The 15,698-nt window shown below is 48.0% G+C and overlaps 1 protein-coding gene across 6 annotated transcripts in view; it reads left to right on the top strand.

Annotated features, from left to right (window-relative positions):
• Window positions 1-346: 346 nt before the first annotated feature.
• LRRC7 (leucine rich repeat containing 7) overlaps window positions 347-15,698 on the top strand; it is a 177,975-nt gene continuing 162,623 nt past the window's right edge. For 3 of the 6 annotated variants that reach the window (XM_069788407.1, XM_069788404.1, XM_069788406.1), the window contains exon 1: window positions 347-572. In XM_069788407.1, coding sequence (XP_069644508.1) covers window positions 548-572 — 25 coding nt within the window. In that variant the 5' untranslated portion in view covers window positions 347-547. The remainder of the gene's footprint in view (window positions 573-15,698) is intronic. The other 3 variants (XM_069788401.1, XM_069788402.1, XM_069788403.1) reach the window with 2 other exon arrangements.

Raw genomic sequence — 15,698 nt, 5'->3', positions numbered from 1 at the left:
CGGGGAACGCCGAACCCGTCGCTTTTCCCGCGCCGCTCCCCTCAGGCTGCGAACCCCTCCCCGCTGCTCCCCCGACCCCCGCAACTTATCAAAAGTCAAGAAAATGGCCTCCCGCCTCACGCAGGAGGAAGGCGAGCGATGGCTTTTTAGCACCCCCCCCCACCTCCGCTCCCCTCAGCCGGGCGCCCCGTCGGGGCTGCACCGCTCCGCCGCCCGCCCCCCTCCCCTCGCTCCCCCCCTCCCGCCCGGACCCCCTCAGCTCCGCTCCGCCCCTGCGCCGCCGCGGAGCGCAGCGCGGGCGCGCAGCGGGGACCCGCCCCGCCGTCGCCACCGCCGCCGCCTCTCCCTCTCCCTCTCCCGCTCCCGCCGCCGCCGCCTTCTTTGTGTCTGGGCGCCGCCCCGCGCACGGACGGAGGCGGGCCCTGCGCGGCGGGGCCGGCGGGCGGCGAGCCGCGGGCGCGGGCAGCCCTCGGCGTCGCCCCCCGCAGGCTCCGCGTTCGTTCCACCACCACCAACCCCCAATCCCGGGACCGCGGTTCGGCCGCGGATGGACGCGCGTTCCCGCCTGCACCGTGAGTACCGCCGGGGCCGCGGCCGGTGTGGGGGTGTGTGTGAGAGGGGGTTGTGAGGGGGGTGTGTGTGTGAGGGGGGGGTCTGTGTGTGTTTGTGTGTGAGGGGTGTATGCGTGTATGAGGGGGTCTGAGGGGGTTTTGGGGGGGGGGGTGTGTGAGAGGGTTTGAGGGGGTTTTGTGTGGGGGGGCGTTGTGTGTGTGAGGGGGTTTGAGGGGGTTTTGTGTGCGTGTGAGGGGTTTTGTGTGCGTGAGGGGGTTTGAGGGGGTTTTGTGTGCGTGTGAGGGGGTTTTGTGTGCGTGTGAGGGGGTTTTGTGCGCGTGTGAGGGGGTTTCGTGTGCGTGAGGGGGTTTGAGGGGGTTTTGTGCGCGTGTGAGGGGGTTTCGTGTGTGTGAGGTGGGGGGGTGCGCGCGCGCGGGGGGACAGCGGCTCCCCCGCGCAGGGCTGCCGCTGCCGCCGCCGCCGCCTACGCCCCCGGTGCGGGCTGCTGCCGGGGGGTGTCCCCGGGATCGGGTCGGGTTACGGGTCCGCGGCCGCGGAGCCTCCGCCGAGGACAAAGGAGCGGCCGGGGGAGCGGCGGGGCAGCGCGGCCCGGCGGCGGGGCTCCCCTCGGTGCGCAGCCCTCGGGCACGGACCGCGCTGGCTGCCGTCTCCCCGTCCCCGTCCCTCCGCCCCGGCTCCCCGCAGGGCTCCCGCACCGAAACGCCGTTTCTGTGGTTATTTTCGCGGTCGTTCCCTTCAACCTGCCTGAAACGAGGCATCGCGCTTGGCACGGCTCCTGGAAAATTCTGCGCCCTTTCCAGTTTCGGTACCTTCCTCCCGAAGGACCGGCGCCTCGGGGAGACATGGCGAGATGCAGCAGTGCCGGGAAAACGATGCCTTTCCAGAACCCCCTGGCTTCTCACCGTCCCGTGTGGCTTAGGTGCTGTCATCCCTCTGCTAACACAACCCGGCTTTTAAATCTTGGCTGCTTTGGAGAAGGCTAGCCCGTGCTGGAAGTCGGTTGCCTAGGGTTGGGGGAACCTCAGGGCAGTGGGGGTGATGAGCTCATACCTGCTCCCCCGGGGAATTCGGAAGAACCTCCCCGACGCCTGGGCAGAGAGCTGGGCCGCAGGCGCGGGGTCTCGGGGCCTGCAGCTGCCCTGGCCCCATCTCCAGCGGCGGCATCTCCGTCTCCCTGCGGAGGGCAGGGGGGGACCGCGTGTGCCGGGGGGGGAGGGGGGGGGGGCGAGGAAATGACCGGGTTTGCTCATTATTTCCACGAGGCTGGGCTGGGGAAGGGTCGTGTCCGTGAGAAGGCGCTGTTGAAAGTTCCTCGGTTTTGGGGAAATAAAAATGGTCCATATCCTGGATATTTTTGGTATGCCTATCCCTCCAATTAAGCCCCTTCGTTTTGCTTTGGTACATCTGTGGTTTTCAGCAAAAAACTCTGGCCACGTGCTGTTCTTGGTTTTAACCTCAGGTGTTCAGAGTAATTATAACCCTTAGGAACAGATGAAATATAGAGCGTTTTCCCCATCGTTACCTGACAAGAGAAGTGACTTAATCTGGTGGGTTTTGCCATTACGCATCTGCTCGCTCAGAGACTCGGCAGAGGATGTATGCTTGCCATGGCAACCTCCACGTCGCATATTACAGCCACTTTTTTGGAAGTAGCAAGACTTGTTAAAGAAATAGGAATGTCTGGTTTCAGAAGCTACGTAATTATAAATAAATTGTGCATCTTGGAAAACATGACCTCTTTTCCGAGCATATTAATGTTGCTTCAGTGCATAGGTACGGGAGTGGAAAGGGAATCAGCCTCCTGAGGAGGTCGTGTATTTTTCTTTTCATGCAACTGCAGTGAAGGAAGGTTTCGTCACTTTTTTAAACAGTATTAATTACTGTAATTTATTTCAAAACGGTATTAATTTCGTGATCTTAGAATCAAATACCTTGATGTGCTGTGTCAGCTTGATGTCCGTGTGAACTTTAACCTTTGCCAGTATTTGATGTGTAGAACTTTTTCTTTGATAAAACAGTATTTTTAAATTTTTCTTTTAATTATCTCACACAGGGGGAGCTTTTCGGTGTGTTTCTGTTATACAAATAATATGAAATACTTAAAAAAAAAAATGGTTTTACATTAAACCAATTTTTGTGGTTGCCGAAGTAACAGCAATCGTCACTAATTGCCTGCTGTACACTGGATGCTTAACAAGTAGGGAGCAGCAGTTCGGAAGCAAACACTGCTAGCTGTGAAGAGCCTGGCTGGAGGTGGCCGCTCGCACGCGGCGTGACCGGTGCTTGCTACGCTTGTGGGAGTCCATCGAAAGGAGGAGTGGTGCATGGGCGTGAGCAAATTCTTCACTCCTTGGTCCCACAGGAATTTAGAAACGCTTCTTAATCATTCATTACAAATTCGTTAAAGTCGTAGTTGCTTACAAAACGGGATTTTAAAAGGAAGGTTGTCCATTATCTCTGGAATATTTCAAGACGGCAGCGCGCGCACGCGCTGTTAAAGCCACAAAACTTCAGATTAATGAGGAATTAATAGCCCCCTGAGGTATTCGCATCTGTACAAAGCTTCGGCATTTGTCTTAAAGCAGAGACACCAAGTGATGCAAAACACGGCAGAGCATCGAACTTCATCGTAGACCCAGAAAACAGGGATTAACCCACATCCGAACGTGGCCAGCAGATGCTCCCAAGGGAGAGCAGGCTGCAGCTGCGTGGTGGCAGCCCCAGAGCTCCCCCGAGCCCCGCGCCCACCGAACCACCCCTGGGCTCTGCACTGGCCCCTGCACCCAGCCGCCGCGGTGCCGCTGGGTCCTCTGGCAAATGCTGGGAGCTGCTGCCCAGGAGGGGCAGCCGTTCAGTGCGTGGGCTCAGGGAGAGGAGCGGGAGACCAATGTGCTGCAAAGGTTTCCCAGTGCTTCCGCAAGGGTCAATTTTAGCCTACTAGACATTCAGCTAATACAGCCCTACCCTGACCTGCTGGAGGGTGATGTGCGAGCGGTGACTCCAGCCCTGGAGCTGCGCAGAAGCCCTGGCTGTGGTCCTGGGTCGCCCCGCTTGGGCAGGGCTTGGACTGGTGACCCGAGAGTCAGACCTTCTGTAAGTGGGTGTAGGAGGAAATGCTTCCCTTGAAATAAGGGCATGAGAATCCGTTGGCCCCATCACAGGCGCTTTGAAAATCCACTGGTCCACCAGACCAGTGTCTGAAAGCCCGCCCCGATTACCCTGTTAAGTGTGGTGTAGAAAACTGTCCCAGAAATAGTCAGCACTACTTTGTAATCTAAATTAATGATCTCGGTAGATCTAGGCTGAGCACAGACCAAGCACCTGAATGTTGTATTAAGCCCTATTTAAAGATTTGTAAGAGCCACCATGTGTCTTTGGTTTTCATCTCAGCTCTCTCTAATTTTAGCGTGGTTTCTGTAGGCTTTAATTTGCCGGCACGGCAGATTGCATCAAATCCTAGGACAAGTCTTTCAGAACTGTTCGCTTTTTGTCAGATCTTTTTTTTTCTGGGAATGCAGCAATTTGTGGATGGCAGAGAAATCCTATGTGTTTTACCGTGCATCTTCACTGGGCAGATACACACTTTTTAGTGTGACCCACTTAGAAGTTACATCTGTCCACCTTCGACTTTTCTGTAATGGTCAGGAGGAAGAACGTGTGGAAGGAGCTGTGAATTGGGCTGGGTGCAACTTCGTGGAAGAGGTCTGACAGCCCAGAGGAGAGACTGCCTCTGGCAGTTCTGTAGCGAAGTGCAAAATTAGGGAAGTAAAGGAGCATAAAATCCGTACAGCTCAAGAGGTGCTCTGGTGAGGTGGAGCAAGTAAGATGTTAATGGATCAAGTTACGGTGAATAAAGAAGGAAAGGAAGGCATAAGTTCAGGAAGGCTGCTCTTTTTTATTATAAGGAGAACAGTCTTCATCCTTTAGTTCACTCGTATCCAGAGTGAAGGAATATATAGCTACAGGAGTTTAAGCTTATTGGAGGAAAATGCTTCCCCCGCCGTCCCCCCCCCCCCCCAAATATTTTGCTGGGGGGAAAGGAAATGAAAATGAGAGCTGGTGGTGCAAAGAAAATCTGAGGAGAGCAAGTTTAACCTTTTATAAGCATAGGCGACAGTGGGCAGAAAAAAATCTAAGTCTGTCTTGATTGGGTGCAGGACAGCAATACCGTTTATTGAGATCCAGTAATCAAGATGTGTGAAACGGTGGGTGGGACTCCTGTGGGTCTGTGCTTGCTATGCAAGTTCCCCTGGATGGGAAACAAACACTTGGCTTTGTCATGTAAATTGTCAGTCACTACTGTTTTTTCAATGATGTGCTTAAGATGTAAAGACATACTTGTGAAATCTTTGATGCTTAGTTTATCACTGAAGTTTGATGCTTGGAAGATATGACACGGACTATAAATAGAGCAATCAATAGAGCAATCTTCCAGGTATAAAATACGTACTTAAAGAGCATTTTGATAAACAGAAATCCATGTGAGCTCAGAAGTTCATGTCCTGTGACCTCACGAGCGGTGGAGCGGAGCAGAGCGTGCCCGCCTGCTCGCTGACGGTAGGAGTCGGCGGGCTGTGGGCACTGACCTCAAGTCACGTAGCTGATGCTCCGTTCCCCAGAGAGTGCTGCTCTGAAGTGGAGAATCGAGTGGAATGTAAAGCTTTGGTTGACTTGGATTGTTTTTCCACTGCTGATTTTAAAATACTGCTTTGTCGTTGCCTTTTTTTTTTTTTTTTTTGTACTTTTAAAATTTTTACTGCAATTGGTGTAGGGAAGATTGTGGAAGGAAGCTGAGGGCATGCCAGGAGAAAGATGGCATGCCAGCAGCTGCTCTGAGAGGAACCCACTGTCGTAATGGATTTACACCTTACTCGTCTCATGTCAGGAGTGACGTGAGAGGCCGTCATCAGTGCTGTCCTTCCTTTCTGCAACATGCGTTATTTCATTGGTGGTAGGTGTTGGGTCTTGGCTGTGGTCGGAGGTGAACGAGCCCCAGTGAGAGCCGAGCCGTGAGGCCGAGGAAGCGCTGTAAGGAGATGAGAGGAGCTGTCAGCGGGGAGGCCCTGGTGCCTTCGGTGGCCGAGGAGCGGAGCTGTGGCTGGCAGGTCCTGCTGGCAGAGCACAGGGTGGCAGGGCCAGGAGCTCCATCTCCAGCTCTTCCCAGGTCAAACCCCACCAATCCCTCCCACCGTCTGCTTCTCTTGCATCAATTTGTTCTCAAATATATTAAAAAAAACTCCATTCAAGCACCGTATGTTCTGTTTTCAACACCGCCTTCCCGCCTTCTCTTCGCTGTTGCTGTTCTCAGTGTTTGACCATTGAAGAGTCTTTCGGGCAGAGGCTCTTCAGCCCTGGTAGATGCTTTGTAAGATGTTCATGGTCCTCATTACTCTGGACAAAAGGGCAGTTTGGAGCACCACCCTGACAAGAGGGAGATGTGGGTATGGTTCCGGAGCGATGCCTGGAGGCTGGGCAAGCTGGCAGTGAAATGGACGGGGCTGGGGAGGGGAATGTGTCACCCCAGCGGGAAGGGACCTCTCAGTACCTGGTGGGCAGCTCCACTTCATAATTAGTGTAAAATCTGCTAAAGGTGTTGTTTGAGTGGTGTCGAAATCTCCTTGTACCTTGTGTTTAATTTTGCCTCGGGTATTTGATACACTGATCAAACCGTATGGTGCATGTGTTAGGCGGTTCCACCTCTAGGCATACTGAAGCTTTTGCTGTTGTTACAATAAAAATTCTTAAATTTTATAGCCTGGGTACTAAATTGGTAGCTTTCAGCAGTTCTCTAATTATGTGAGACATTTTTTGTACTTAACAAATGGTTCTTATTCTTGCCAGCACTTCAGCCCGGTGTTCTAGGACTGTGGGTGTCAGGGAACAGAACATATTTCTGTGTCTGTGAATATGATCCCACACGTTGTCTTAAGTGGGAAAATGTTCACAGCCCTTATATGGTGAGGGATTTTTTCCTAAATCCATCAGTGCTTTCTCCTGCAGTAATAACGCAGTTTTATCTTCCTGGTGCTTTGTAGGCTGGATATTGATTATGAACCAGAAATATGAAATGGTCTTTCTTTTTTCATGGCAAAAATATCCTGCAGTGTAACCTGCTCTGTCTTGCAAACCATTCAGAAATTGTTTCCAGAAATGGCTGATGGTTTTCGACAGTTAATCAGTGTATAGATGCCAGACTAATAGGTAAATACCTGAGAGCAGCAAGGGTGCAAGGATTTATTTTTTTTCTGGCACTGTGCATCTCTTCTTCATCTTTGCCGTGAGTTTACATGCTCCTCCTCGTGTTCAGCCATTTCAACAGCAGAGCTGCAGTCTCTTACAGCCAAGCGCTGTAGAAGAAGCTAAGATTTCTGCGTGTCATGGCACAGCGACATATTGCACAGCGATGTGCCATGCTTTCCAGTCCTGTGCCAGAAGGTATCTTGCCATGTTATGCAGTGAGATTTGTGAAATACATGAGTTACCAGAGCACCTCATGATGTTCTGAATGAACATTGGTGAGAGGCTGGTTACAAATTCATGAACACGTGAAATAAAGGGCGAAGAGTTCTTTAGGACGATGGAAGAGCAGAGTGACCCTCAAATGGATTTTACTGAGAAATACTCATTTTTGCATTAGGTATTTCTGCCCAGTGGCATAATACCCCCAAATCCTTTTGGTTTGTAACAGGAAGGCTTTGTAATGCTCGTGGTTACATGCAGGAGGAGGAGTTCTGAGGCTTTGTCCATGATGGATGTCCATGGGAAGGCCAGAGGTTGAGTATGAATGTGCTGCAGCCGGAGCCCGATGGATGTTTTGGTGCAAGACCTGTGTGGTCACCCATTGCGGAGGGCAGTCACCTGATGTAAAGGGCACCCAGCTAGTGTGGACGGGAGAGGGGGAAGAGTAATGACATGAGCATGGATGGTGTTACCCGTGGGTAAGCAATGTCATCTCGTGAGCTTTCATGACCGCCCATGTTTTGAGGGGCTATGCATGCTGGTCCCCTCCTACATGGGCATGTGGCAAGAAGGGAAGGAGATGCCTACTGGAGGAGTGGGGATCTGTCAGGATCCATGGGGATCTGCAGGGCTCTGTGGGAAGAGGCAGGTGCTGGGAAGCAGCTGGAGGTGCAGCCTGAACAGGAGGATCCAGGATCCTCTTGGACTCCCTGTGTTGATGGTCACATTCCGCATTTCCTTGGTGGTCCTTGGGTACCTTCTTCCTTTTGTCATCCGTGCTTTGTCCTGTGACAGATAAGAAAGTATTGCTTCGCAGGCTTGTCTTATAGAATGACCTGCACCTCTTCATCCTTGTAGGATAGCATGGGGCGCCTGCGGTGACTTGTGTCGTAGGACTGGAGGGTCTACCGGATCCCACCTCCTGCTTGGTGGGAAGGACGTCTTTATGTCTGATGCACAGCATAGGGTTGTACCTGCCTCTGGTGCCCGAGGGAGCCGTGTTGTGTCACCTGCGTGGGAGCATGTCATCCCCTCTGGGGTCTGAGCATAGCTGAGATGCTACTGTCGAATCATAGATACATTCGTTGTCTCATGAATTAAGAAAATGTTGTAATCCTGTATATGAGCAGGAAGATTAATCATTATAGTACAGAAATTTAGTTATGACCAGTACTAATAACACTTTAAGGTTTAATAATTTTCTTGAAAGTTCTATAGCTGAGCAAAACCTATTTATTTACATGGGTGACTTTTAATTTTTTAAGGTAGGGTTTAAGTATCAAAACAAATTGGATCAGAAATGCTGTGAAAGTCTCTATGATTTTTAGTATCTTCTTGGAGTGACAGTTAAGCAGAACCATCTCTTGCTTTCTGAAAGGAAGAAGCTGTGGGAGTTTTGAGACAAAATGTAACATTTTTTGAACAGTATTTTTTACCAAATACTTAACAAAATAACAGTTTATGTGAGAAATGCTAGAACATACATATATTCTATTTGTAGCCATATATTGATACGGTCTGTATAACAATGTGGTTCATAGTTTATGAATGTCACCTAGAACAGAGGATTTGACTCAGAACTATCTTCAGGACAAAGGCAATCTTCATGGACTGCCATGGACTTGGACCCCGCTAGGGACTTCTGCCTGATGTGCCCTTTTGGGGAACACTGGTCCTCATGAAATTTGAGAACAAACCTCGGTTAACATGTATGTATTTGTAGGAATTCTTCGTAGTGCCATAAAATACGTTTTTCTTTATTTGTTGTTCCATGGTTGCAGATGCTGCAGTATTTTTCTAAGGTTTTTTTTCCTAGTAAAGCCACATTTCAGGATTCCTGCAGGAGTATCTGTGAAAGAGGCCATGCTAAAAAAATGAACACTGACATACTTGCCTCTGCTAGCACATCAGCTTTCAAATCTGTGCACAGAAACTCCTTTAAAGTAAGTCTTTCTCCGCACTTTCCAAGGCTAACCAGTGCCTGTGTCTTCATTCTGCCAGGGAAAGGCACTCTTTTTAATGGGATGTCATTAACACTCTGCTGCTGAGTGATTATTTCCATTTATAATAGCAACGATATGTTAACTTCGACAAGTTAAAAATTAAGATCCTGGAACTGCCAGTCAGAGTGCAAGGGCTGCTGGCATTCTTTAATCATCACTGCTATTTTTGTGTGGACAGATTTAGCATAAATAGGTGTGATGCAAAGTGTCATACCATATTTAGTCCTTGTCCAAGACATCTTGGTTTTGGAATGGTGCTCTTTGTATAAAATTAATCAAGAAAGTCAATCTGTATCCATGGGGAGGGGTGGGGAAAACCAAACAAACAAAAACTAGTTGTATAATTTGCTTCCCTCCCCAGTTTTTCTTTAATTTAGCTGACTGTGTGTGAAATACAACAAAGAAAATAGTTTCCAATACAGTTAAGTGATGACCCTGCTTGTGAGGTGTATGTTTTGTGCAGTAACTTAAAGGGCTGCTTAATTTGTGGCACATGGAGCTAAATGGGATTACATTGGTTGTTATTGAGTTTGGCTCTGGTCCAGAGCTGTCTTTAGAAACATTGAGGTCTACATCCTTTATTCAGAATACAGTATTTTAACAACACTCCCAAGGTTGCTTTATGCCCTTATACAGTGGTGTTTTGGTTTGTTGTTGTTTTTTCCACCTTTCGATATTGCATATTGCCTCTTAGCAGAAAGACTCTTCTGTGGTCATCTTCGTTCTCCGCTCTGATGCCCCCACCAGCCCCTCTACCTGCTCAGGCACTACCTTACCCTGGGAAATGAAATTAGGACAAGAATAAGGAGGTGGGAGACTGATATTTCTCAGGACTTGCATCTCCTCTATGCAGCTCCTGCAATTGGGATATCATCTGTAAATTTGGTTAAAGCAGTAAAAAACTCATCAGTGTTGGCTGTCAGATTAGCCTGAGATTAGATAAATCTTAATTACTTCTGCTAGATTTGATTCTGAGTAGTCACACTAAACTCATTATAATAAGTTAGGGGGTCACCTAGGGAGAAACTGAGAGGTAGGATTAACGTACTGTGTTATCAGAAATTATTCTCTGATACCAGGTTTATTTGGAGCTCTCGTTTTTGCACTGGAGATGATGATGAGCTGCTCCCGATCCATGTTCTCCATGCCACCCAGGATTTGGTAGATATCTATCACGTTTCCCCCAACTCATCTCTTTTATAAAATGACCTACTTAGTGACTCTTCACAGAGAAGTCTATACCTTTGCCTGTCCTTTTCATCCTATTTTGAGCATTTTCCATATCTAGTGTGTCCTTCCTTTTTATTTCAATGAGGGGACCATTTTTTAATAGCTTTAGAATAGCTCTGGGAAACCTTAAGGCAAAAGAAATTGTGTCCTTTCTGAAATACTTTGCATTTTTCTAGTCCATTAGTCTGAATGCACTGACTTTGGCAGCAAGGGGTGAACAGCATGAAGAAACAACCAGTATTAACAGAAATATAAGATTAACAGAATACGATGAGTTTGTTCTTCTTAATAAATGCTTACCTACAATACAATACTCTTTAGGAGGAATGTTCATAGTTGACAAGAAAGAAAAAAGAGCGATCATTATCTTTCTAATGAACTGATAAGTCTGAATATGAAATCATCTACAGAAGCTACCTCTTAGCTTCTATCCATCCTCTTTCTTGATCTACTTTACAATAGATAACTTGGCTCCTCCTTTGTTTGGGGTTAAGAAAAAGCACTTTAGTGTTGAGTACAAAACCCGTTATCGGCCCTTGTCTCTCTCACATAATTTGTGTGTGCGTGTGTATAAACGTATATGTATGTATATATATATAAAAATACAGATTTATGTGAATACATGCATAAACATTTGAATTCACACTGATCGTAGAGATCGCTCCATTCTCACAATAGCAGAGGACCTGGAAACTTACAGTAAGTGAAATGCAAACCATTAAGGAGTTTTATGGCTTTTCAAAACCTTCAGCTTGTGGTGGTGCCAGGGCTTCGTTTTTACCTCCTGTGGCTTCTCAGTTCTGTCTGAAGGATATGTAGTGGAATAATTTGTGCTGGAACAGGTTAAACTGGAAACGGGGTGAGCAGAGCATGTTTCAGGTGATGCCTGTGTTTAGGAAGTGTCACGATACTCGCACATATTTGGCAGGAGGCAATGAGTGAAAGCAGGGACTCCATGAAGCAGCATGAAAGCAAACGGCAAAATAAAGAAATCTTGGAGCTAAATTGTTTTCTCCTTAAAGTCTGAAGAGCATTGGTGTTCACTGTTACATTATTGCAGAAAAAAGGGGCAAACTGCTTGCACGTGGGCCTTCTTGGGGCTGCCTTCAGCAGCCAGTGCCCTCACACTCCCCGTGAAAGGGGGAGGTCGCACCTAAATCCTGCGTGTCCTAATGACCTCGTTGAGTCATGTTTTCATAGCAGCTTTGTTGCCATTTCAGGATTTTTTGAATAAGCAGCTTGATTTTTCCCGTAAGCCCTTAGCGCGCAGAGGCTGCCGTAGGGACCCGTACTGTTCCCACCGTTCCTGGAGGGCAGCAGCCGGCTGACAGCCGCGGGCAGCTCTTGCTCAGGCTCCCATCCCACATGCCGCTGCTGCAGCAGAAACCTGTGGCAGACCCCAGCTCAGGCAAGCTGCGCATTGATCAATGGCATACTCTGACAGCGGTGCTTTTATTCCTCAGCTCTGCCATACTGGCCCATTCACCTTGAAACGGTGATCAGCACTGACCGCTGAAAGCTTTCCTAGAGACGAAAGGGAGATGACTGTCCCCCTCGGCTTGCCTTTGGATACAGAGCGCAGGGCTGGATGTTCAGGGCAGTGTCCACAGAGCTGCAGTGGCTGGTCCCCCAGGTGGGAACTCCAAGTCCAACTGTGATGCTCCGTTGTGCGGAGGTACCAACCTTGTGCCTTGGGGGTGAGCTTTGTGAAGACCGAAGGGCAAAGTTGTTCCCTGTGGAAGAGCTGCAAAGGTGGATGCTGGCTCTTGGGAAAGCTGCTTAGGGGTAGGTTTTTTTCTTTTTCAAGTTTACCCAGAATTTCCGAAACATCTACATAAAGAAGTAGATCTTTTCAGGCACACAAGGATTTTTCCAGACCTGCTCTGTTCTTCAGTCTCATGAAAAAGCTTGCACATCTGCCAGACTTTAGGTCCTGAACTGACTTTTTCCAGTTTATAATTGCTTCCCTGGTAAATATTTTCTTCTTTAGACTGTTATGACTAGAGGGGGAAAACCACAATTCTCTGCCTGGGATAGTAACTTTTGACGGTCTTCCATTTTGAAACGTTCTGACCCTTTTGGAAGAAGGGCACACTGTGGTTCAGTGGGGAGCTTTTTTTACACCCTCCTGAGAATCCAAGTGGATTTGACCAACATGCCAGCCTTTGGAAGAGCACACCCCAGCCTGTGGTGGGGAATGCCCTCGGCTTTCGGGAGCCACCTCACCCGGAGTGTCTGGGATGCTCAGCATGTAACTGCTCAGTGTCCCAGCGGGGAGAACAAACATTTTTGGGCAGGGGAGCAAGGACTGGCACAGCAGCTCCAAGAGGAGGCTCTGCAGCAGCTCTGTGACACTCTGTGTAGAAACACAGAGAGTCATATGGAGAGTCCTCCCGGCTTCTGAGGCTTTAACTAGTGTTCAGGAAGTAAAACTGTTCTCTGTTCTTTGAACAAGGATGAGAAAACAAAGATAAGAATAGCTGTCCATAAAGTGTCATCCCCATGTACACTGATAGGGCTGTTCTGTGGAAAAATTAGTGTGAGACTGTATGGTTAAAGGTGATGTCATGAAAATGCACAGCAGAACTGCCTTAATGCCAAAGGAGCATTCATGCTGTCCTGCTGTGAAGCTTAACTTGCCATTCTGATCCTGTAACACAGACTTTTCACGTACAGAAATGTAGAATGTTAGTATTATTTTTTTCAGATAGAGCATCTGTTGCTATCTCTGAAAAACACATATTGCAGTTCTGTAATGCATTTAATTCTTCGTATATTTCATTTTAGTTGTATAGCCCTTAGTTTTAAACTACCAGTTGAGCATTAATGGGCAAACCTTTTTTTCTACTTTTATTGTGATTTCATTTCAACCAACTGTGCTCCAAAACACAGAGAAAAATTGAAAACCTTCCCCCCCCTGTGACTTGGAAGACACCCTCTGCATTATTTCCTGACCATTGAGGACTACATATTTATAGCTAAGCTAAGAGCAGAGATCAGCCAAAACCTTGCAGCGAGACCTGAGTGCAGGCATTGCATGCCACACCGCAGGTCTGTGGAGCACATTGCACAAGTGAAGTAACAGGCTCTTGCCAAGCAATAGTAGAAGGGACCAACTACAAACTCCTTTACCATTCCACGTTCAAGACCGTGGTGCAAAAGGCTTTTTGAGATGAACTGCATACAAAAGAGAGGTGACCTGCCCATGGTTTTTCAGGAGGTAAAGCAGACTTCTGTTTGCTGCTGTGGTGAGGGTGTTGCAGTAACACACTGCATTTCGCTGCTTGAACCAGAGAGGAACAGAAAGGGTACTTGGAAGCTGTACGGTGGAAAACGCTATTAATATTAAGGCACTTTCTCTTGTTTTCAACTGTGAACTGTAATTTACTATGATTATTTGTTTCCTAATAAATTGTGTGTAGCTCATCTCAACATCAAAACACATTAAGCTTTTTGCTCAGATGTCTGTTACGCAGGCTAATTTAATTCATCTTTGGAAAGGAGTTTATGACTAGATGCATGAGATTTGACTTCGAGATATCACGCAGCTTGTTCTTTCTATCTGGATCTAGCCAGAAGGTCAAATTCTGCTCCTTTCTATCCTCATAATTTAATTGAAGTCAAGAGAGCTCCATAGGTATAAATGAAAGTACACTCGTTAAATACCAGTGCAGTACGGGAGGGTACTGAATTTCAAGAAAAGGTGGTAGCACATGAATGAAATGGCTGCTAGTCTATTGAGAAAGCCATCCGCTGATGTTTGTCTTATAAAAGCTTCCAACATTTCAGCTGGAGCGGCTACTGTTTAGCTAATGGAATTAAAATAGTGATTTCAAATTTAAATAGAAATGAAATACAGACTAGTGACTACTGACACCATTTAACTGCAGATATAACATTATTAATTAGTGAGTGAAAGAAGCTTATTAGCAAGCTACATCATGACATTGTTCTGGAGATGATTGTTCTGTTATTAAAATTACTTAGAAAGGAAAGATAGTCCACAGCTAAATGTAATTTAAGGTTGTTCTCCCACATTTTGTCTCTCTACTTTTCTGCTCTTTTTGCTTATCTTTTCAAATTGTGGTCGGACAAATTCTGCTTTGGTATCTTATCATTGTAAGTTGGTGCCGGCGTTCAGCTCTGTGCAGGAGGCTGTGGCTACCACTTTGCCCAGCTTACCGTGTCAAACCCTCAGTCCTCACATCACTTCTCCTTTGCTAGCCAAACCAGAGCTTTTTTTGCATTTTTTTACTCCTTTGAGAAGATGTTCTTGTGTGTTTTGTGTGGATATGCAATCTTGCCCATTTAGCATCATAGAATCACAGAATCGTTCAGGTTGGAGAAGACCTTTCGGATCATCAACTCCAACCGCTAACCTCGCACTGCCAAGTCCACCACTAACCCATGTCCCTAAGCACCACATCTACGCGTCTTTTAAATACCTCCAGGGTGGTGACTCAGCCCCTTCCCTGGACAGTCTGCTCCAGTGCTTGACAACCCTTTCGGTGAGAATTTTTTTCCCAATATCCAATGTAAACCTCCCCTGGTGCAACTCAAGGCTGTTTCCTCTCATCCTACCGCTCGTTACTTGGGAGAAGAGACCGACCCTCACCTCACTACAACCTCCTTCCAGGTAGTTTTAGAGAGTGATAAGGTCTCCCCTCAGCCTCCTTTTCTCCAGATGTAACAACCCCAGTTCCCTCAGCTGCTCCTTGTGAGACTTGCTCTCTAGACCCTTCACCAGCTTCGTTGCCCTTCTCTGGACAGGCTCCAGCACCTCAATGTCTGTCTTGTGGTGAGGGGCCCAAAACTGAACACAGTATTCGAGGCACAGCCTCACCAGTGCTGAGTAGAGGGGGACGATCCCTGCCCTAGTCCTGCTGGCCACAAGACTTCTGATACAGGCCAGGATGCCGTTGGCCTTCTTAGCCACCTGGGCACACTGCTGGCTCATATTCATTATTTTACTCTTCATTTTATATATACTGTGTTACATTATGACTTTATGGTACGAGTGTGCAGGGACGAGCGAGCTGATGGGGTGCGCTGGCGTTCGGGGCTGCACCAGTTTAAAACCCCACCTGAGAATTGCTGGTTTGGAAAATCATCATTGCTGTGGGCACCGCTGGGAGTGGAGCGGGAGCCCCACAAGGGTCCAGCAGACCCCAGGCAAGTACGTCGGTGTGAGATGAGGCGCTCAGCTCACGTACCGTGGTCAAAACCACCCCTGTTTTTGCCTGTGTTGCCCCTGCTCTGGCCCGGCAGCATTCAAGGACTCATTTTGGATGGTTTAACACCCACCCTACAAAAATATCCTGTGTCGGTATCTGTGTTGCGTTCTTCTCAGGGAAGAAAATAGAGCTGAAGGGTGCTGTGCTGCATCCTCACAGCTTCTCCTACAGGCTAAGGGCAGCCAAGCAGGGGCAGAAT

This window comes from Haliaeetus albicilla, chromosome 8, assembly GCF_947461875.1.
Source record: "Haliaeetus albicilla chromosome 8, bHalAlb1.1, whole genome shotgun sequence".
NCBI lineage: Eukaryota > Metazoa > Chordata > Aves > Accipitriformes > Accipitridae > Haliaeetus > Haliaeetus albicilla.
The sequence above is the reverse complement of the archived record's forward strand: the minus strand, read 5'-3'. Positions and strand labels throughout refer to the sequence as shown.